The following is a 23,735-nucleotide window of genomic DNA, read 5'->3' as shown; positions in this document are numbered from 1 at the left end:
TAACTTTGGCTCATCGGAGCCAATACATTCTAATACTGTACGAAGCTCCTGCTCTATACAGAATTAGAACAAAGTTTTATGCGAATTGACCTCGGATGTTTCATCTGATGTCGATTCGCTCACCCCTAATTATTTGGTAATGATGGTGCCCCATTTCCGCTAATCTATACAGCCCCTTCATGGACTGGCAACAGTATAGGCATCTGATGCAAACCCCCCCCCCCCCCCTACAGCAGGATCAAATCCACATTATGAAAAGATCCCTTATTTCTACATAAACAGTCCAGAGAAAAGTACTGCGACCATAACAATCCCATCTCGCTCCTCAGTAATATTTGTAATAAAACTGAGAGACACTACATATCACCAGCGGCCTGGTTATGACTGAGTACAGCGGAGATATACACTAGAAGCCCTCGCGTCTGCCCTACAGCACTTTACTTCTATTTAAGGTAATCTGGAAGCAGAGAACGGGAAAAACATTCTTAAAATCACAAGATAAATTACGAAAATGCATAAATGTGATCCTTAAATTATGGCCAAGTTATTTCACATGAAGCCAGGATTAGTAAACAAGACGTGCGCCCAGATACCCACAAACGTTTGCTCTCATTGACTGTGTCTATACATCAACCATACCGGTTAGTTAGGAAGCATTGCAAGAGTAGAAAAAGATTAACCCTTTCAGGACAAGGTCAAGTTTAGATCTGGAGTAGGGGTGAGCGAACTCGTGTTTTCAGGTTCGGTGTACAAGGTTCGGATAATCTAAGAATTCCATTATGCTCCGTGGTAGCGGAATCCATAACGGAGTTCTTAGATAACCCGAACCTTGTACACCGAACTTGAAAACACAAAGTTCGCTCATCCCTACTGCAAGTTTAATGCTCATTATAATACAGCGCGCCAAATCAGCGGGGGGCCACAGCGGACGAACGGTGGGGGGGGGGGGGGGGGCGCAGATGTTTGAAAATAAATCTATACACCCATGGCATCAGTGGGGGCCGCCCTACAAGGTAATACCATAATTAGCCTATGTCAAAACGGATGAAAGGTCCTCTTTAAGAATTCTCATCACACACTGTGTGCAAGAAAGTCCAGATATCCATCCACAGACAGCTGCTTTGGGAGCTTGCCCCTCATCGGTACAGAGTAGGATTCTGTCTGGGTGGGTACGATGCGGTGGACGCAGATTAAGTAGGGTACTGCCTGTGTGGAGACTTACTGGAAGTGTTGCATTGTATGGAGACTTATGGGCAATGCTCCATGGGAAATGAATATGCAAAAAGGGAGCCAACTTCCAAGAGGTGGCGCTAGTGAGATGGTTCTCTTTTCCCGGGAGCCACCTCTTTGCATATTGTTTTCCCATGGAGTATGACCAATAAGTCTCCATACCTTGGCGCACTTCCAGTAAGTCTCCACACAGGGCTGGTCTCTTTAAGTAGGGTACTGGGTCTCCTTAAGAGATGCGCCTTAATCCCAAGCGGCGGCCACTTCCGAGATCACGTACATTGGGCATGTGAGGGATTCCAACCTGCAGAGCAAGCCAAAGCGCTTGCGAGATATTCAGATTTACACACGAGCTGCAAGCTCTAACCCCAGGCTGCGATCACGTGGCCAAAGTCCGGCACGTGATCGCCGCACATCTCAGACAACCTCTTTAAGCTGCTTCCAATGGAGAGGATGAAATCCACAGCCACTTCCACTGCCTAAACCACAGTGGACTTTTTTTGGAATTTATTTTCAGTCATGTGTGGACATCGCCTCCATCATCAGGTCATCAATATCAGATCAGTGGAGGCCCGACTCCCAGCTGATGGAAGGGGCCGCAGATGTCTGACCAGTGCTGTGCCCCCTTCAGTGTTTGCCAGGCACAGCGCTGATAGTTTGCAATGGCATAACTGCTTGAAAGATCTTCTGCCATACCCCGTTATTGTATCAACCTTTATGCCGTGACCTGCAGCGCAAATTTGGAATCTGCTGCATGTCACTTTAGGCTAGGGCTACACGGCGACATGTGTCGCTGAAAAGTCGCGCCACGTTTTTTTTTATGATAGTCAATGGTGTCGCACTGCAACATGTGACATGCTGGGACTGTGACAAGACAGTCGCAAAATAATTCATCCAAGTTGGATTTTTGTGCAACTGTCGTGTCGCAGTACACCACCATTGACTGTCGTCGCAACATTGGTTACACCCTTAGGCTCCATTCACACCTCTGTGGAAATGCCTATTCTTGTCCGCAATTGCAGACAAAAATAGGACATGTTCTATTTTTTTTTATGTGCTCTCCGCATCCATTCCGTCCCCATAGAGAATTAATGGGTCCGCACCCATTCCGCACAATTGCGGAACGGATGCGGACAAATTCACGGACGTCTGAATGGAGCCTTAACAACTTTGGTGCGACACATGTGTAGTTGTTCCCTTTTTTGTCTCTTAGCCTTCGGGCTCATGCACCCGACCGTATGTATTTTTTACGGTCCTCAAAACAAGGAACCGCAAAAAATACGGATGACGTCCATGTGCATTCCGTCTTTGGCGGAACAGAACAGCTGGCCTCTAATAGAACAGTCCGATCCTTGTCCGTAATGTGGACAATAATGGGTGATGTTCTAGCTTTTTGCAGAACGGATATACGGAAACGGAATGCACACGGAGTAACTTCCTTTTTTTTTTTGCTGACCCATTGAAATTAATGGTTCCGCATACTTTTGGCAAAAAAACAAAACCAAAACGGAACAGACATGGAAAGAAAACACGTTTGCGTGCATGAGCCCTTATGCTGCGGATCTCCAGTGCAGATTTCACTCTTTGCAATGGAGAGGCTGACGTCCGCAGCAATCGCTGGGCAAAAACCAGTGGCACAGGTCTCCTAATATATTTGGCACATCTCCAGGAGGTCCATGAGCTGGCATAGATTTAAATATCATTTAGGCCACGCCCCTCTGGCTAAGCCTCGCCCATCTTAACATTTTTGAAAAGTCTCCAGTAAGTGGTGCAGCTTAAATTGTGACATTTGCCCACCGCAAAAGTATTGAAAAACATTTACTAGATGCCCCTTGTGCATATCAGTGACCCTTAGGGCTCATGCACACAACCGTAGCCTGTTTTGCGGCCCGCAAATCGCGGATCCCCAAAACACATATACCGGCAGTGAATGCGGAACGGAATATCCTGCCCTCTATAGAACAGTCCTATCCTTGTCCGTAAAACAGACAAAGATAGGACGTGTTCAATTTTTTGGGGCGGGTGCCATGAAACGGGCACACGGTGTGCTGCACGCGCATAAAATGCGTATCCGATACGGGGGAAAACATATGTGCGTGTGCATCAGCCCTTACAGAGTGCTAAAAACAGGAATATTCACAGATCCGATTCCTGTGTGAAGCTTTAGACTGGCCGAGAGGAGCTGCATGCTGCTGACCCCCATGACAACACTTCCTGTTTTGCAGCTGAGGGGTATTTTAGCCTCATGGCGACGTGATGAGCGAGTACAAGTGAAATCGACCATTAGTTCAGATTTCAGAAGTAAACTGGCAAATACATTATTATGTCCCTGGACAAAAAAAAAAAAAATTGAATACAATGGATCAATCCATTCCCCTAGGATTTCCTAAAATTGACCTAACAGGACTTGCCTCCTGCTAAATACCTCCACTGAAATGGTGCCAGACTGCAACCCCCATTTAATCGGGCCACAATGGACATCTATACTTGTGGGGGGTCTCAGTCATCCCCCACTAAGGGTCCACATCCGTTCCGCGATATTGCGCAACCGGGGCGGACCCATTCATTTCAATGGGACCGAAAATGCGGACAGCACACCATGCGCTGTCCGCATCCGTAGTTCCGTTCTGCGGCCCCGCAAAAAAGATAAAGCATGTCCTATTCTTGTCCGCAGTCACAGACAAGGATAGGCATTAGTGTTGAGCGAACTTGTGTTTTAAGTTCGGGTTATCCAATAATCGCGTTATGGATTCTAAATTCCGTTATGGTCCGTGGTAGCGGAATCCATAACCCGATTCTTCGATAACCCGAACCTGAACTTTAAGACGCCGAACTTAAAACAGAAGTTCGATCAACACTAATAGGCATTTCTATCATAGGGCCGGTCATGCATGGTCTGCAAAATGCGGAATGCGCACGGGCGGTATCTGTGTTTTGCGCAACGCAAAAACACAGATGTGTGAATGGACTCTGATGCTGTGGGAAACCAAAAAACCTGTTTTGCACAAAGAATCATCTTTCATAAAGCAGGACCTTTGGAAACACATCACTTATCACATACCTATCCTGAGTTACCGTCTGTATCACAATTCTGCAGGCTTCAGAGCAGAAATCTCTCAGAATTTCCTGCTGCTTTATAGGGGTTGACCAGGTGTTCAATAGCGATGACCTATGGTCAATATCAGATTGGGGGAGGGGGGTCCAACTACTGGGGCCTCCGCCAGAGGCCACAGCCTCTTCCTAGGTGAGTGATGTCACATGAGGATCAGTCCCATTCCAATGAATGGGTCTGGACTGCAATACCAGGCAAAGCCACTACACAATGTATGGCGCTGTGCTTGGTAAGCTGCATGTTGTGAGGGCCCAGGAAGTAGACACCAGCAGGAACCCAGGAAGAATCAGAACAGGAGCGCGAGGGGAATGGCGAGGTTAGTACAACTTTTTTTTTTTTATATAATTTTTTACAGCATTTAGCATTTTCTAAATATTTTTTATCACCAGAACAAACCCTTTAACATAGGAGAAGCACAGTCTTTAGGCCAGGCGCTGCACAATCATTTGAAGTAGGGAAACATAATGTTCCAGCACAATACTGGGGCTGAGCTAAAGCTATTAGGGATCAGGGTTTCCAATTACAAACAGCAGAATTATGAATGCTGCTCTGAGGCTAGATTACAGACTGGAACAAGATAGCACAAAGTTATGCTGCTGAAGCAACCACAGATTTCCAGTCATTTCTATGTCATATCAGAACTTTTCATCACGATCAGCTTTATTCCCACTGAATGGAAAGCCCCTTTAAAGACAGGTGTAGTTTTTAGGGAGTGCAACAGGTGTGCCCAAAAACGTGTCCCCCAGCATCACCCCCCGCAGGACAGGAAAGCAGCAGTGTCACCCGGGTCACAGGGTCACTCACCGCACTCCTCCAGGTCCCAGGCGGAGTCAGACTCCGGGTCCCTGTGACTGCAGCCCCCGGGCCCGGCATGCCTGCCTATGTCTGGGCTGAGCAGTGTCCGGTGCAGAGGGCCCTCGCCGCCTCCCCCGCTGGCAGTCACCCCTCTCCCCGGGGCTCTGACCCACAGCAGCAGAGCACACACTGCACCCAGGCCAGGTGCCACCATCGTCCCTATAACCGTGTGCCCGTGTGTGTTGTGTACACACCGCCCGCAGGTCCCACCCACTGCTCGCCGGGCGCCTGGGACTTGTAGTCTTCCGCAGCCTGGGTGCGTTCAGTGGTATGGCGGAAAGACTACACCTCCCGTGAGCCTCCGCGCTTCATTCACTGAGCAGGAAGTAGTGGACGAAGGCTTTGCTGTCAGTGCGGGACAGGCTGAGGCTCCTGGGACAGGTTGTCGGGAGAGGTGGGTGTGAACTGTGTCGTGGCCCGAATAATACTTCTTCACATCTCCATCCATACTGCCCCGATCCGGCCACCATTCCGGTTACTGGGCTGGAGGTGGAGGATTACCCCCATCATTCTTACTGTGTACACATCACTGCGGCTGTTTTAAAGGGGCAGCCCCAACCCAGGACCCTTCAGCTCTCCTGACATGCCAGTCCTTGTATTTTCCTTCCTATAACTATTCTCAGTCATCTTTTCTTAGAACTCTTTGTTGTGTGGTTCCTGTGTTATTCCTCCTGGAAATTTAGGTGTGGCCCTGCATGGTCTGATATTGTCCAGTCAGTGCTGGCAGTGAAAGAGTGTAGGGGTGCAACCGTGCAGGCCGCAGCAAGCCCTAATTAGCAATGCAGACCGCACCGCTTAGTTAGGCCGCTTGCACACGAACGTTGTGCATCCGTTCCGTACATTGCGGTCCCCAATGCACGGGCAACCGGGACGGATCAAGACATATTCAACTTGAATGGGTCTGTGATCCGTCCGCACCTCAAAAAAATAGAACAAGTTCTATTTTTTTTTGTGGTGCGGAGGCACGGACAGAAACACCAAGGAAGCGATCCGTGGGGTTCCGATCCGTGCTTCCGTTCCGCATCTCCATGATTGCGGACCCATTCAAGTGAACGGGTCCGCCTCTGTGATACGGAGTGCACGCGGGCCGCAATACGGGCGCACAACGTTTGTGTGCAAGAGGCCTTAGTCTGCATTGTTAATGGCCGCGCAGTAATGTAGGTTCTGCACGGAAGTTAATAATGCAGGCCGATTAAGCAGCGCAGACCTTATTAGTTGAATTAGGGCCTGTACGACTGCGCGGCAGCGTCGTATGGTCGCATACCCCAAGGGTGCAGCCTGTTGGTGCTGCTGGTGTGCACATGCCGACTCCCTTCTCTCTTCCTGTCCACTGCTGTATGTCTATGGGACATCTACGCGCCGTCTCATCGAACAGCTGATCGGCAGGTGTCGGACCTCCGCCGATCTGATATCGATGACCTGTCCTGCCCGGACAACAACATTAATCCAGTCATTGTGCCTCTGATGAACAACACAGGCCTAATTTCATCTTCATGGACGACAATGGCCTAGCTCATCGAGCTTGCATCATTAGGGAATGGCTGCTGGAGACTGTGGCACCTCAAATGGGGTGGCCTGAACTTTCTCCAGACCTGAATCCCACTGAAAAACCAATGGGATCAGCTGAGTTGCCGTGTAAAGGCTTGTAACTCTGTACCCCGGGACCTCAATAACCTGAGGGCCGCTCCTCAAGAGTGGGTTGCCATGCCTCAGCAGACAAGTCGACTTGTGAACAGCATGAGACATTGTCAAGCTGTAATTGAAGCGCAAGGCCACATGACAAGTTATTGAGACATTGGCATTTTTGTGGGGGTATACCCACCACTGGTGTTGGCAATAAATTGTTTGAGATGAGGAAATCACCATTGCTGCTTCTACTTAAATGAGCTACTTTCATGATATAATATCACTGGAGCGTGAACTTTTTACGTTTTCCATAAATTTCACCCGAAAGCCAAATATCCCTAACTTTTTTTTGAAACAAATATCTGTTTTATTTGTTTTCCACAATGAAAATATAGGTATTATTTGCAGTGTTACAGAATAGCACAGAATTATATATTCTTTTCACATAGTTGCAAATATAGAGAAAGGGCTCTTTCACACTTGCGTTGTTGGGTTCCGGCATAGAGTTCCGTCGTCGGGGCTCTATGCCGGAAGAATCCTGATCAGGATTATCCCAATGCATTCTGAATGGAGAGAAATCCGTTCAGGATGCATCAGGATGTCTTCAGTTCCGGAACGGAACGTTTTTTGGCCGGAGAAAATACCGCAGCATGCTGCGCTTTTTGCTCCGGTCAAAAATCCTGAACACTTGCCGCAAGGCCGGATCCGGAATTAATGCCCATTGAAAGGCATTGATCCGGATCCGGACTTAAGCTAAACGTCGTTTCGGCTCATTACCGGATCCAACGTTTAGCTTTTTCTGAATGGTTACCATGGCTGCCAGGACGCTAAAGTCCTGTTTGCCATGGTAAAGTGTAGTGGGGAGCGGGGGAGCAGTATACTTACCGTCCGTGCGGCTCCCGGGGCGTTCCAGAGCGACGTCAGGGCGCCCCACGCGCATGGATGACGTGATCACATGGGGCGCCCTGACGTCATTCTGGAGCGCTCCGGGAGCCGCACGGACTGTAAGTATACCGCTCCCCACTACTACTATGGCAACCAGGACTTTAATAGCGTCCTGGGTGCCATAGTAACACTGAACGCATTTTGAAGACGGATCCGTCTTCAAATGCTTTCAGTTCACTTGCGGTGTTACGGATCCGGCGGGCACCTCCGGCAAATGGAGTACACGACGGATCCGGACAACGCAAGTGGGAAAGAGGCCAAAAACAGTCATAAATATCCCTAACTTTTTGAGCTGTGGTGTGAGATTTAGATTCAACTTCAAATTTGTACAGTCACCTTAAAAGGGTATCCGCACCTCTGGGACCTGCAGTGATTTCTAGAATGGGGGTCCTCCAACCCTGTGAAGGCTGCTTCGGGCTGCCGCATGCATTGAATAGAGAGTTTGCTGTGAAGACATCGTAATCCCGGCCACCTCTCCGTCCAGAGGTGGCACCATTGATGCATAGGGGGGACACTTTAATGTTACAAGTTGTGTCACACAATAAAATCTTCTGGGGTCACTGACAGTTGTCATTTATTGTATTAAAGAATGAAGGGCCGTCCAGATGAGATGCAAGGAAATATGAAGCCGCTGTACCGGTGCATTGAATGCAATGAGGAGTCCACTGAGCTTTATAGAGATTACAGACATGGAGTGTTGAAGATCACCATCTGTGTGAGTAGAATTACTTGTCATGTTCTCCAGATCTGGAGAAGATAACTGCAGAACATGAAAATGTTATATCCCTCAGAAATCATATATGTCTGTAGAGCAATGATGCAAAGATCCTAGGGAGGACATATTTCTGGCCTGCTTCCCCTGGAAGATGGAAGCAACCTGGGGACCAAGATGGAGTCCATCATCATCTACCAGGTGGTCACATAATTAAAGGCCAAGGACATCTTTGATGCAGTTTTTTTATGGCATTGGCATTATGGGATAAAAAAACAAACAAATTTTCAATTGTGTTTTGTTAAAAATATTGCTTGATTTGTCTTCTGCAGCCTGCATATATTCTTATACCTTGCAGGCTGCTGAATGACATTCAGTGTGAAATCCATCACACAAGCTGTCTGAATGCCCGTTAGCCCCTCTCTCTAAGTTAACATCTTTACCTCCAAAGTATATAAAGAAAAGGGAGAGCAGAGAGGGGGCTTCAGACAGGGACAGAGGACAGCTCATCGTACAGGTTTTACACTGAATGGGACTGAGCAGCCTGCAGCGTGTGAGAATACATGCAGGCTGCAGAAGACAAATAGAGCAAAAAATGTAATTAAAAACAATTTTAGATATGTTTTTTTTTATTTTATCCCATAATACTGGCAATACAATGAAACTTACCCCAAAGGTGACCATATTCTTTGTGCTGACCCTTGTAATGTGTGGCAGAGATAGTGGTTAGGTGAACCATGTCACAGTCTTTGTTGTCACTTTCATAGAAACGCTGTAAGGGGCTGTAGACCAGGAGAATCCTTAGAAGATATCAGTTCACTGGAAGGAAAGCTGGCCGTTCACTTTCAATAGCTGCCGGCCGGGCAGGTATTCCTCCGCCACACATACTGGGTGAGGCAAGCATGCATGTGATGTCCACTGGGGGGAGAGGAATAAGCTGCCGACAGATTCCTTCTCTGGAGCTTATCTCCTTTGAGAACAAATGATCGGACATGTTGATAATGAAAATGTCCAATTATTTTTTCCCCTAACATATGCCAATGAACGTTAGCTGAGCATTTGATATACATTAGATAGTTGGCCAGTCCCACTAAAATTGGTGGGTACGACCAAACTAAGTCTAATGTGTATGGCCACCTGGAGATCTTGAAGATAAGAAATAAGATCTTGATGAATGAGATATCAACTCTGATTCAGGTACAATGGTGTAAAGACGTACCTGCCTCCAAAATGAGTATCTTAATCTGCCTACATGATATAAGGGGTCTGCTTCCATAGGCAGATGTTGGAGTACCTAATAGGTTCTTCTATCACCTTTCCTGCATGCCACCCAAATGAAAGTCTGAAGGTGTAAGTAAATCACATCTATGGATTAGTGGAGGGGGTGACATGACACCTATGGTTCTGACTATGACAAATAGATGTGATCCGCATTTTAGAATGACCATACATGCTATTAAGGGTCAGTGTGAAGACTGGAGTCCAGCAGTTTGAAGAGGAACCCCTGAGAGAGAGCACCGAAGTAGAAACCTACTGTACTTCCCAAGAAGAGGTAGTCCTCCATGTTCAGTTCATGTACTGGTTGGACAAGACATGGGTTCTATGCAGTCTGTGCCCAGGTCATAACCACACTATAAACTCTATCCTTGGCTTTTCTCCATTTCAACCCCTTGTAAGTCTGTTCATCACCCCATTCAGTGTGTCCACAAGGGCCAGATCAGCGAGCATAGACCCAGGCTTCTTCAGCTTCAACTTCTCAACAGTATGGGGCTGTAAGGTTTGGGGGAGCCACTGACTATGAGACAATCCTTTTTAATGACATTTAACATATTTTAAGTTGGCTAAAATGTTCATATTCTGTTTTCAATGTAGAAATCCTGCCAGAAACCAGTGGACAAGTACATTGAATATGATCCAGTCATTATTCTGATCAACGCCATGCTCTGCAAAGTACAAGCATATAGGCACATCCTGTTCAATACGGCAATTAATGTAAGTCATATATCAGACTAATACTGTAGATATTTCATTTCATTAGTTAATAGAAGTAGGAATCCGCTAGTAGGTAACAATTCTCGGTGGGAGTGCAGGGGGCGGCTGCATTCCTGGGCCCCCCCAGAGGACAAGCACTCCCAACTATAACAGTCGTACCCTGTGGTAGAGCTGAGAGCCATATGTTACCACTCACCATCAGTATGCCGGAATCAAGCAGAAGATGTAACGTCCCAGCGCAGTCAACGCAATACCATCACCGCATCGCACTGCTGGTGCTGTGGCTGGCCTATCATTTTGGGATTATCTGTGGCTGGCCTATTATGTTGGGAGCAATTGTGGCACGCATATGGGGTATAGTTATAGTTATGACACTATTTATGAATTACAGTCTTTGGGGGTGCATCGTACCACACAGTAGGTACAGTAATAGGAACAGATGGGGGCACCAACAGGTACAGAATTGGGGGTATCAGCAGAAGTTTGTGTTGTGAAGTTGTAGTCAAGGTGGTCAGGGCTGGATGGAAAAGATGGGAAATGGGAACGACTCAAATCAGATAACAGATAACGGATAGGACCGTTCTGTTATAGCCCAGACATTCTGTTCCGCAAAATGCGTAATGCACACGGCCGGTATCTGTGTTTTGAAGATCCGCAAAACATGTCATGTGCATGAACCCATAGGAATAGGAATTTCTAATTTCGCACCTGTGTATGTATGTATGTGCAGAAGACAATGGGCATTGTAGATGGAACATGGTACTCTTCTGCTGGCACCTTTAGTGGTCTTGTAGTATGGAGAAACTCCTTCCTTATGGCATCTGCTGTCCTATCAGATAACTAAATCACTAACCTAAGAAATGTCCTTGCTCTGTTTACTAGATTCATGGCAAGCTCTGCATATTTTGTCTGCTCTGCGAAGCGTACACCAGGTGGCGACAGATGCCAGGATCCAGCAACCAAACAAACCCAGAAGACATCATCAGATATGCAAAGGAATGGGATTTCTACAAGCAGTTTGGGATAGCTGCGCTGGGTATGGTAAATCTCTACTAGATCACATATACCCCCACTCGAGCCTTTTTTTCATACCGTGTGATCTAAGTCTAAGTGTATTTCCATGTCAACCAAGTGAAAGTGGGCTATTAACCCCTTCCTGCAAATTGCGATGTTTTTACCACAAATGGACGTGGTGGTAGAGTTAGTGGATGGCAGGAGCTGTGCCTATGCTATCAGCTGCAGGTGGTACCTGTAATGTATGCTTCCTGATGCAACTGCTGGAATCAAAGTTAGCTCCAATCGTAGCTGTTTAACCCTTTAGATGACATGGCCAATAGCGACTGCAGCATCTAAGGAGTTTTATCATGAGAGGGCACTCCCTCTGTCAGCCAAGCAGTGCAAGGTTTCTGCAACCTGGGACCCCTGAGAGTAGTACTTCTATAGAGGTGCTTAAAATGTGTGAACCTTTCAGCATTTTCTGTATTTCTGCATAAATCTGATGTAAAACCACATCAGATTTTTACACAAGTCCTAAAAGTAAGTAAAGTGCATAGTAGAGAAGAACAAATTCAGGGCACTAACCATACAAATGGTATGTTTATTCGATGGTCATCCAATTCTGAATTAAGATACCATTTCAGGTCCTTCCACAACATTTATATCAGGTTAAGGTCAGGACTTTGACTTGGTATTCTGACATTTTCCTTTAGATTTAGCTGGTATACATCAGCATTTATTGTTTCATCGATGATGAAAATCTGTCCTGGCCTGGATGCAGCAGAACAGGCCCAAACCATGATACTACCACCACTGTGTTTCACAGGTAGGATGAGGTTTTTATGCTGGAATGTAGTGTTTTCCTTTCTCCAAAGATAACGATTTTTCTTTTAACCAAAAACATCTATTTTGGTCTCATTTGTCTATAAAACATTGTTCCAATAGCATTCTGGCTTGTCCAGGTGATCTTGAGCAAACTTTTAAATGGGCAGCAATGTTCTTTTTTGAGAGCAGAGGCCTCCTCCTTGCAATCCTGCCATGCGCACTATTGTTGTTCACTGTCCTCCTGATGGTGGACTCATGAACCTTAACATTAGGTAATGTGAGAAATGCCGTTATTTGCTTAGAGGTTACCTTGAGTTCTTTGTGACCTCGAAGACTATTACACAACTTGATTTTGGCGTGATCTTTGTTGGTCGACCAGTCCTAGGAAGGCTAATAAGGGTCTTGAATTTCCTTTATTTGTATGTAATCTATCTGTCTGTGATTTTGTGAAGCCCAAACACTTTAGAGGTGGTTTTTAACATTTTTCAGCCTGATGAGCATCAACATCTCTTCTTCTGAGGTCCTCAGAAATCTCCTTTGTTTGTGCCAAAGAGACACCTCCACATACGTGTTGTGAAGAGCAGATAAGTTCCTTAAATAAAACAGGTCGTCCACTCACACCTAATTGTCATGCCATTGATTGAAAAAACATTCAAATTATCTGCTAATCCTTTAGGTTCACATATTTTTGCCACTCAGAGACGTCCAAGGTGCTTTTTCATGGAACTGTTCCCATTTCATACGAATACTTGTTCCAGATAATCGGCCTGTGTAAAGGTGCCGCTGATGAACGAACAAATGCTCGTTCATTGGGTGAACTCATTGTTGATGCAGTATATACAGCTATCTGCTGGCCAAAAACAATGAATCTTTATGAGAAAGAGCGATTGCAGTAACCATTGCTTGTCCCCATACAATGGAGGTGATTGCTGCATGTAAATGCAGCTCTTACCTCCACTGACAAGCAGGCAGTTGTCTGGAAGGAACGGTTCCTTCCCGATAAATGACTACTCAGTCAGCTGCATGTTAATGCGTCTTTAAAGTGGTTATCCGAGTTCAGACTTGAATAGCACAGAGCCAAGGCATTTTTTTGGAGTTCCAGTGACGTACTGGTCTTCCGCCCATCAGTGAGCCCGGTGACGTCACCGGCACTAATGGGCCGGCTTTAGCGCTGTCCTAGCTTGTAAAATGGCTTGGGCAGCACTAAAGCCCACCAATCAGAGCCGGTGACGTCACCGGGCTCACTGCTGGGCGGAAGACCAGTACGTCGAAAGCCAGTAGGCCTCCGCCTCCGCCTAGCAGTCTGTTGTTATACACAAAAAAATCCCTTACCCTGTGTGATCCAGCGCAGGACAAGGGAGAGCATCAGAGCATGAAATGTTGGGGGGGCTGCCTGGGTGAAATTCTTGGTATGTTCGGGCTTAGCTCTGAACCCGGATAACCCCTTTAATACTTCTGACTTGTTTGATTTGGTTATTGTTATCTATTTTTAGGGTTTGTGTGAAAATCTAATGTAGTTTTAGGTCAAATTTTTGGAGAAATATAGAAAATTCTGAAGGGTTCTTAAACTTTCAAGCACCGCTGTATCTGTATTGATAGAGCACAATGGAATTCCTTTTATTTAAAAAGCCCAATAGTCTGACACTGGTTTTGAACATAGGACTTCCTTCCTGATTAGTTTAAAGGGAATGTGTCATCAGAAAATGACCTATTGTTTAAATCACGTTTTTGTGTTAAAGAGGACCTTTCACCGATTTTGACCCTATGAACTAACTATACAGACATGTGGAGCGGCGCCCGGGGATCTCACTGCACTTACTATTATCCCCGAGCGCCGCTCCGTTCTGCCGCTATGCCCTCCGGTATCTCCGTTCACTAAGTTATAGTAGGCGGAGATACCAGTCCCTAAGTTATGGTAGGCGGAGTCTGCCCTAGCGCTGGCCAATCGCAGCGCAGAGCTCACAGCCTGGGAGGTTATTTTCTCCCAGGCTGTGAGCTCTGCAATGCGATTGGCCAGCGTTAGGGCAGACTCCGCCTACCATAACTTAGGGAACGGAGATACCGGAGGACATAGCAGGAGAACGGAGCGGCGCCCGGGGATGATAGTAAGTGCAGTGAGATCCCCGGGTGCCGCTCCACATGTCTGTATAGTTAGTTCATAGGGTCAAAATCGGTGAAAGGTCCTCTTTAAACATATTTTTTAGAATTTTTGGTGAGCTTCTTTTTATTTACTAACTGTAGAAAGTACGATGCCGCACTCACCAATTGCTAAAATGTATCTTTTATTTGGCACATTAAGGCTACTTTCACACTTGCGTTGTGCTGTCCAATTTTGAGATCCGGCACAGGGTCTTAAAAACGCAGCACAACGCTTCAGTTTTGTCCCCATTCATTGTCAATAGGGAGGAAACTGAACAAACTGGAGCAGAGCGCACCAGAATGTATTCCGTTCTGGTTTGTTGCGTTCCCATGCCGGACACCAAACCTTTTTGTGTGTGGCATGGGAAACTGAACACCCGGCACCAAAAACCATGTAAGTCAATGGTGCAGGATCAGTTATTTTTTTGGATGCGGTTTATTAATTTTCAATATAATAAAACCAGAAACTTGTATTATAATAACGGAAGGGTTTTGCTGTGGTTTTGAGATCCCATGCCGGATCTCAAAACCGGACAGCAAAAACACAGATGTGAAAGTAGCCTTAAAGACAAAGGCTTGGAGACGTGCTAGCCCAATAAGTGAGTGCTGCATCTTAACTTCTACTGTTATTGGATGCTATCGGTCTTGTTGCTGATAACCACTGTTTTGCCAAGTGACCTCAATCTCAAGAGATCTTCCATTTATGCTGGATCATGGACCATATCAGGTAGTGACGATATTCTTCTGTAATTATACTTTTTTTTTTTTTTTTCCTTGTCACTATATATATATTTAATAAAAATGTATATAAACCTGCAATTCTCACACTGGCCAATAGGTTTATTTCCTGATCTGTGCAGGTAACTTTTCAAAACCTGTTATCATTATCACCACAGGCAGAATTACAATGACAAGTAACACCTTTATATAGATAACACAGGACCCACCACTCGCAGTAGGTGATAACACAGCTTATCAGCTCCCTCCTGCACATGGCATGCCTAGAAAAGTCCCCCATAGAAGTCAGCGGGGATCAGCTCCTGTCCATTGTGCCTATGGCCCATATAGCTACTCATAAAAGATAGGAAGTCTTAACGAGCCACTGCACTTTCACACAATTTCATTTCCTATAAGGCCTCCTGCACACGAACGTATTTTTTTGCGGTCCGCAAAAACGGGTCCCGTTTTTCCGTGATCCGTGACCGTTTTTTCGTCCGTGGGTCTTCCTTGATTTTTGGAGGATCCACGGACATGAAAAAAAAGTCGTTTTGGTGTCCGCCTGGCCGTGCGGAGCCAAACGGATCCGTCCTGAATTACAATGCAAGTCAATGGGGACGGATCCGTTTGACGTTGACACAATATGGTGCCATTTCAAACGGATCCGTCCCCATTGACTTTCAATGTAAAGTCTGGAGTCCCTTTTATACCATTGGATCGGAGTTTTCTCCAATCCGATGGTATATTTTAACTTGAAGCGTCCCCATCACCATGGGAACGCCTCTATGTTAGAATATACTGTCGGATATGAGTTAGATCGTGAAACCTCATTTCCGACAGTATATTCTAACACAGAGGCGTTCCCATGGTGATGGGGACGCTTCTAGTTAGAATATACTACAAACTGTGTACATGACTGCCCCCTGCTGCCTAGCAGCATCCGATCTCTTACAGGGGGCTGTGATCAGCACAATTAACCCTTCAGGTGCTGCACCTGAAGGGGTTAATTGTGCTATCATATCCCCCTGTAAGAGATCAGGGCTGCCAGGCAGCAGGGGGCAGACCCCCCCCCCCCCTCCCCCCTCCCCAGTTTGAATATCATTGGTGGCCAGTGCGGCCCCCCCTTCCTCCCTCTATTGTAATAATTCCTTGGTGGCACAGTGTGCGCCCCCCCGCCCCCCCCCCCCCTTCCTCCCTCTATTGTAATAAATCGTTGGTGGCACAGTGTGCGCCCCCCCCCATTCCTCCCTCTATTGTAATCGTTGGTGGCACAGTGTGCGCCCCCCATTGGCCCCCCTCCCTCTATAGCATTAACAACATTGGTGGCCAGTGTGCGGCCTCCCATCTACCCCCCCCCGATCATTGGTGGCAGCGGGTTATTAGCAATAGTACAATAGTAAAAGATTCATACTTACCTGGGAGCTGCGATGTCTGCTTCCGGCCGGGAGCTCCCCCTACTGGTAAGTGACAGTTCATTTAGCAATGACACTTACCAGTAGGTGGAGCTCCCGGCCGGACACGAACATCGCAGCAGCTGGTAAGTATGAATCTTCTACTATTGTACTATTGCTAAGTAACCATGGCAACCAGGGTCCTGGTTGCCATGGTTACCGATCGGAGCCCCAGCGATTAAACTGGGACTCCGATCGGAACTCCGCTGCCACCAATGATGGGGGGGGGGGGGAGATGGGAGGCCGCACACTGGCCACCAATGTTGTTAATGCTATAGAGGGAGGGGGGGCCGATGGGGGGCGCACACTGTGCCACCAACGAATTATTACAATAGAGGGAGGAAGGGGGGGGGGGGGCGCACACTGTGCCACCAACGAATAATTACAATAGAGGGAGGGGGGGGGGGTCCGCACTGGCCACCAATGATATTTAAACTGGGGAGGGGGGGGAGGGTCTTCCCCCTGCTGCCTGGCAGCCCTGATCTCTTATAGGGGGCCGTGATCAGCACAATTAACCCCTTCAGGTGCCGCATTTTAGGGGCCCTAAAGCGTGAGAAGAAGTCTGGAATCCAAATTTCTAAAAATGCCCTCCTAAAAGGAATTTGGGCCCCTTTGCGCATCTAGGCTGCAAAAAATTGTCACACATGTGGTATCGCCATACTCAGAAGAAGTTGGCCAATGTGTTTTGGGGTGTCATTCTACATATACCCATGCTGGGTGAGATAAATATCTCGGTCAAATGCCAACTTTGTATAAAAAAAATGGGAAAAGTTGTCTTTTAGAGAGATATTTCTCTCACCCAGCATAGGTATATGTAAAAAGACACGGTGATACCACATGTGTGACACTTTTTTGCAGCCTAGGTGGGCAAAGGGGCCCACATTCCAAAGAGCACCTTTAGGATTTCACAGGGCATTTTTTACACATTTTGATTTCAAAATACTTCTCACGCATTAGGTCCCCTAAAATGCCAGGGCAGTATAAATACCCCACAAGTGACCCCATTTTGGAAAGAAGACACCCCAAGGTATTCCGTGAGGGGCATGGCGAGTTCCTAGAATTTTTTATTTTTTGTCACAAGTTAGCGGAAAATGATGATTTTCTATTTTTTTTTTGACATTTGTGAAAAATGACATTTTTTTGCAAAAAAATCGGTAGATTTCGATTAATAACACAAAAAGTAAAAATGTCAGCAGCAATGAAATACCACCAAATGAAAGCTCTATTAGTGAGAAGAAAAGGAGGTAAAATTCATTTGGGTGGTAAGTTGCATGACCGAGCAATAAACCGTGAAAGTAGTGTAGGTCAGAAGTGTAAAAAGTGGCCTGGTCTTTCAGGGTGTTTAAGCTAGGGGGGCTGAGGTGGTTAAGGTATTTTAGGCCTAGTGGCCAGTGTGAAAACTGCAGGATTGTAGTTTTTTATAAAATCTAGATAGTGAAATGGCAACATTTTTAAAAAATCATCAAAAATTCTTTAAAAATGTATTTAACATGAAAACATCATTTAAACAAAAGGTCATTTTCTGATGACACATTCCCTTTAATATACTTTCCTACTACCAGTAATCCAGAACATCCTGATCAGCTGGCACCATCAGGTCCTATCTGCAATGAACATCTATCACCTATTGCTACTGGTTACTAGAATGGGGATCTCATGTCCCCTGTTCCTCCTCACCACAGTGAGCAGGAGTTTGAATAGAACGGCGGACAAGCATGTGCCCTGCTTCTCTATTCATAGTCTATGAAGCTGGTGTAAATGTTTACAGATCTGTCACATTGTATAAGAGCTCTATGCACCATACGAAAACATAATAACTAGAAAATGAAGAAAGCTGGCAGCACTCCAAATAGTGAAGAAAAGTGGCTCTAAATCCACCCTTGCAGAATAAGGATGCAGTATTTCTTTACTATCTTGGAGTGCCGCCAGCTTTCTTCTGATGGGATTCATGGTCAGCATTCCTGCTGCCTGCAGCCAAGACGTATAAACACAGTCTATGCTGGATAATATAATGATATCCACCTTGTCATAGCTCTGCCTAGTATCAGTGTATTTTTTTATCTTAGTGTCACATAGTCCTAACCCTCACAGAGTAGTCGTCTTACTTCAGCAAATAGCATTTATTATGTAGAGGAAGTTACTACAAGCCACTTACTAATGTATTGTTATTGTCCATATTGCTTTCTTTGCTGGCTGGATTCATTTTTCCATCACATTATACGTTGCTTGTTTCCATGGTTACGACCACCCGGCAATTCATCAGTGGTGGTCGTGCTTGCATACTAGAAGAAATAGCACTAGCTTATGAGTGCTCCCACGGTCCTGGCCACCAAATAGACCAGTACTTTTTCCTATAATGTGCAAGCACGACCACCACTGATGAATTGCAGGTTGGGCATAACCATGTAAACGATCAGTGTATAATGTGATGGAAAAATGAATCCAGCCAGCAAAGGAAGCAATATGGATAATCACAATACATTAGTTAGTGTCTTGTTTGAACTTCTTTTACATAATAAATGCTATTTGCTGAAGTGACACAACCCCTTTAAAGAAGACTTGTCTGTCACCTCTCCTGACATGTCTGTTTTAGTAACTACTTGCATTTTCCATATAATAATGCTGGAACATCTATTTTTACAACTATATCTTGTGCCATTCCTGTATTATTCCTGCTAGAATTTTACAAATAAATTGCCAGTTAAGGTGTTACCAGTAGCGGGGTGCACCACCAATGATGCCAGGTGAGGCGATTGCCTCAGGCGGCAAGACATAGAGACAAGTGGGGACAGTGGCAGGGCTGTGGCAATATCTCTCTATATTCAACTGTATGACAGTATGACTTAAACACTAGGGCTGAAGGGGTTGGGCGCTGTTTCAGTTTTTTCACAGCAGAAAGGCTAGGTGCACCCCTGCGGGTGTGTCTGAATGAGTGCTGCTGGTGTATGACACACCCCCAACTAGTACCAGCCATCTGTACCTTTACTGCAAGCTGCTGACAATTCATTCATAAGGCCGATCGCATACATTTACCCCTTCAGACGTCAAATGTGACCACGGCATTTTCGCAGTCCAGAAGCGGAAGCCGCGCGCTTCCACACCGGTAACAGCGTTCCCCGACTGAGATCGGGGAACCTGTTATATCTATGAAATATTTATTTCAGGACTATACCAATACAGGCCACTAGGTGGCAGCATTGTATTGGTATAGTGCAAATTAAGTCTTCAATGATGGCTATATAGCCATCAATGAACACAATGGGCAATCTAATGATTGCCAGTTATTGTCACCCAAGGTCACTTACCATATAAAAAGTAAAAAAACGTTTTTACAAATATAAATTTTTTTAAAAAATGGGAAATTTTTTATCACTTCAACTACCCAATAATTTTTTTATAAAAAGTGATCAAAAAGTCGCACACTTCAAATTGGTATCACTAAAAGGAACAGATCGTCCCACAAAAAAATCAGCCCTCACACAGCTCCATACATATAACTACAAAAAAGTTTTTTTTTCCTCAAAGGTTAAATTTTTTTTTTTCAGTATTAAAACGCAAGAAAAATTATACAAGTGTGGTATCATTGTAACCGTACTGACCTGGAGAATGAAGATAACAGGTCAATTTTACGGCATAGTGTACAGTGTAAAAAACTAAAATAAAAACCTTTATCAGAATTGCTTTTTTTCCCAATTCTACACCATTTGGAATTTTTTTCCCACTTCCTACTACATGGTATGCAACCGTAAATGGTGCCATTAGAAAGTACAACTTGTCCCGCAAAAAATAAGCCCTCATAAGGCTATGTGAATGGAAAAATAAAAAAAGTTAGGACTATGGGAAGGCGGGGAGTAAAAAACGAACACGCAAAAATTGAAAATCTCAGGGTCCTTAGGGGGTTAAAAAGTCGTAAATTATGGGGCGCCGTATTTTCAGACTTTTTTACGCCACAATAGTGGTGTACAGAGCTTTGTAAATGTCCCTCATGGTGTCACGTTTTAAACCACCTCGCTTCCATCTAAGTTACACCCCTTCTCAAGCGAGGCGTTAAAATTGTCTAAAACACATGATAAATGTAGTGCAAGACTTGTATCCATAATACTGGCATATTCAGCTTAGTATATACCTCCACTGCGGTTAGTGATTGGTTAGTGGCATATTTAAGAGGGATGCCCATCACTGGCCAGCTTGTGGAAGTCCATCTGCTAAGTCTGCTGCCGATCAAGAGAATTAAGGGACCAAGGTCTCTCCCATCCGGGGACTGTGCAGAGAGCTGCCGCTCGGCGCTGTGCAGGTGGGGGTGACAGGTCGACCCCTACAGTTAGCCAATGACCGTATACTATAGTGGTATGATAGAAAATCTTCTTTAATGTTCAGTGTCAGGTAGCGAATGTAGAGTAAAAAGAAGTGCCCACCTAAATGTGTGACATATTTGTGCTTCCCCCACAGAACAAGCTGCATTCCTAACAGGAATCTTCATTGTTTTGTTCCTGGCGAGACCGAAGACTTTGAAGTCCCATTCTCAGTTGGCTTTTCTTCTGAAGGCTCTTCTGCTGTCAAGTTACGGGAAACTCCTGCTGATTCCTGCCGTGATTTGGGAACACGATTACACCCCATTGTGCCTCAGGCTCATCACACTTTTCGTTCTTACGTCAAATACTCAAGCAATCCGAGGTAATGAATATTTCTCAACAGCGCACACTAGACGACCCCTTTCCTTGTCCATCTTAAGGCCTTTTCATGCTGCATTTTTCAGCGTCCGTCGGATTTCCCGACATAGACCTCTGAGGATTGCTAGTGTATAGGGATACAGTGGTATCTGTCACCCATTGTACTAAGAACGTAGGCCTCGGTACAGAATAGCGCAGTCTGCGTTCCAACGAAGGCCCGCAGGACACTCTGTTGGCTTCTGTTGAGCCTATGGATACATTTGACGTGTGCGCCGGGAGCCTTCCCAGTGCGTACAAGTGCACCCTGTAGTGTGAACCCGTTTTATGCAAATGAAGCTGAATTAGTGGCACCTTCCCACGAGACAGATTTTGTTGCAGAAATTTCTGCGACTGAATATCAGCTCCATTCATCTGAATGGGATTGTTGTGGTTTCTGCAAGTCCCAATCAGATGAATGGAACTCATTTTCAGTCGCACAACTTTCTGCATAAAATCTGCCACGTGTGAAGCTACCCCAATGAAAAAGGATCCTAATGAAATCCAAAATAGCCGCGTGTTCGATGCCCTCGTTTAGCTGAAGGAGCGGTGTAGCCAACTTTATGGCTCCTAAACTTCCTCTAAAGCTTGCCTTACACATTAGAAGACTGTCGGCTGAACACTTGGTGAATGCCGATCCCTTTATAAACATGCATATGCATTAGATGGTCAACCGATCCCACCAAAGTCAGTGGATTATTACCATCATACATTTAATTTCTGTGGCTGGTGTTAGAAGTCTGCTTTTCCCCACCATCAAATATATAAGGAAGATTAAGGTGCAGTGTGCGATATGGCAATAAGAAAAATCTTCTTAAAGGGGTTGTCCAGGCTTTTACTAATGATGACCTATCCTCAGGATAGGTCAATATCAGGTCGGCGGGGGTCCAACACCCGACACCACCGCCGGTCAGCTGCATGAGGAGACCGCGCACGCAGTCTGCACGTGCCGTCTCCCTTCTCTCTTCCTGTTCGCTGCTGCTGTCTATGGTCTTTGCCACCCGCCACCCCCGCCGATCTGATATTGATGACCTATCTTGAGGATAGTAAAAGCCTGGACAACCCCTTTAAGGAGCATTTTTTCACTGGGCAGTTTTATAAGGAGGGCTCCTAGATCTATTGGCTGTTTGTTACCAGTGGTTATTATCTATGGCTCGAATTACTGTCATTTATATTGTGGTACTTGCTTGCTTTTGTTCCCATTAGTGACCTTGGATGTGAGTCGAGCTCTATCACTCGTCGCCATTGCCTGTGGACTGGTTTTGGAAAATGCACTATGCTCTGCTCAATGGACTATATAGTAAATGTGCAGACCGCACACAACCACCATCTAGAGGGACATGGAGGACCTTTCTCAGCAAAAATGTTCCGTACAAAATATTTATTTTGCTATTGTCACAGACACAAATGTCTCAGAGTTTTATTTGTGTTTGCAGATGTTAATAAATCTTCATACATTTTGCTATTCACTGTTCCTATTTTCAGCAGCAGTTTGCTCTTCAGAGCTGCAGGTTCCAACCAGTCTGTGGAGAACTATTTCTGGTCACCAAAAATACAGTATTTTCCAGATTATAAGATGCACCCGACTATAAGATGCAGCCCAGGTTTAGACAACAGAAAATTTAAAAAAATGATTTCTCTGCTACATGCTCACACATACCCAGGTCTGCTAAATGCACACAACAAACACGGCTCTGCTACATGCACACAAATACAGCCCTTCTACATGCACACAACAAACACAGCCCTGCTACATGCAAACAACAAACACAGCCCTGCTACATGCAAACAACAAACACAGCTCAACTACATGCACACAACAAACACAGCCCTGCTACATGCACACAACAAACGTAGCCTCCTGCATGCACACAACAAACACAGCCCTGCTACATGCGCACACACGCAGGTCATCTAAATGCACACAAAAAACACAGCTTTGAACATGCACACAACAAACACAGCCCTGCTACATGCACTCATCAAACACAGGCCTGCTACATAAATACAGCCCAGCTACACACACAGTTCTGCAACATACACACACATAGACCTAGGGTACATCTTTAGTAAAATACATAGGGAACATCTCCCCCTGCCCACCGCTGACATCATCGAAGGTCCTTGCAGTACAGAGCTATCATCTCAGAGTTTGTTTGTTTTTTACTGCATGTGCTGAACAATCAGTTGTTCAGCCTTCTCTCCTGCCTGCGCTGATCTCACATAGATAGATGCCGGGCAGGGAGAGAGAGAAGTGGGCAGATGCACACTTCACTCACTGATCAGTGAACTGTATGAGCGTTGTGCCGGATCATTAAGGGAACAGTCAGGGCGTCTGGTACTGCTTCACCACCCTGACTGCAGACTATAGGACGCTTGCACTTTTTAGCAAGAATTTTTCTTGCTAAAAAGTGCGTCTTATAGTCCAAAAA

General features: G+C 45.6%; 2 protein-coding genes across 3 annotated transcripts in view; one reads left to right on the top strand and one right to left on the bottom strand.

Annotated features, from left to right (window-relative positions):
* Positions 1-5,394, bottom strand: part of TTC13 (tetratricopeptide repeat domain 13) — a 78,806-nt gene extending 73,412 nt beyond the window's left edge. For both annotated transcript variants that reach the window (XM_040429536.1, XM_040429537.1), the window contains exon 1: positions 5,144-5,394. In XM_040429536.1, coding sequence (XP_040285470.1) covers positions 5,144-5,348 — 205 coding nt within the window. In that variant the 5' untranslated portion in view covers positions 5,349-5,394. The remainder of the gene's footprint in view (positions 1-5,143) is intronic.
* A 125-nt stretch (positions 5,395-5,519) lies between these two features.
* ARV1 (ARV1 homolog, fatty acid homeostasis modulator) lies at positions 5,520-22,734 on the top strand. The gene is made up of 6 exons (XM_040429535.1): positions 5,520-5,588; positions 8,354-8,480; positions 10,350-10,469; positions 11,352-11,505; positions 21,047-21,271; positions 22,510-22,734. The coding sequence occupies exons 2-6, from the start codon at positions 8,355-8,357 to the stop codon at positions 22,602-22,604; spliced, it is 720 nt and encodes a 239-aa protein (XP_040285469.1). The 5' UTR covers positions 5,520-5,588; position 8,354; the 3' UTR covers positions 22,605-22,734.
* Positions 22,735-23,735: the final 1,001 nt, after the last annotated feature.

This window comes from Bufo bufo, chromosome 4 (genome assembly GCF_905171765.1).
Source record: "Bufo bufo chromosome 4, aBufBuf1.1, whole genome shotgun sequence".
NCBI classification, from domain to species: domain Eukaryota; kingdom Metazoa; phylum Chordata; class Amphibia; order Anura; family Bufonidae; genus Bufo; species Bufo bufo.
The sequence above is the reverse complement of the archived record's forward strand: the minus strand, read 5'-3'. Positions and strand labels throughout refer to the sequence as shown.

Bases quoted from the DNA above. Each gene is read 5' to 3' on its own strand.
- ARV1 (XM_040429535.1), top strand. From the start codon at position 8,355: ATGAAGGGCCGTCCAGATGAGATGCAAGGAAATATGAAGCCGCTGTAC. The intron at 8,481-10,349 runs GTGAGTAGAATT...TTTTCAATGTAG, and splicing joins TGTTGAAGATCACCATCTGT to AAATCCTGCCAGAAACCAGT. The intron at 11,506-21,046 runs GTATGGTAAATC...CTTCCCCCACAG, and splicing joins GTTTGGGATAGCTGCGCTGG to AACAAGCTGCATTCCTAACA.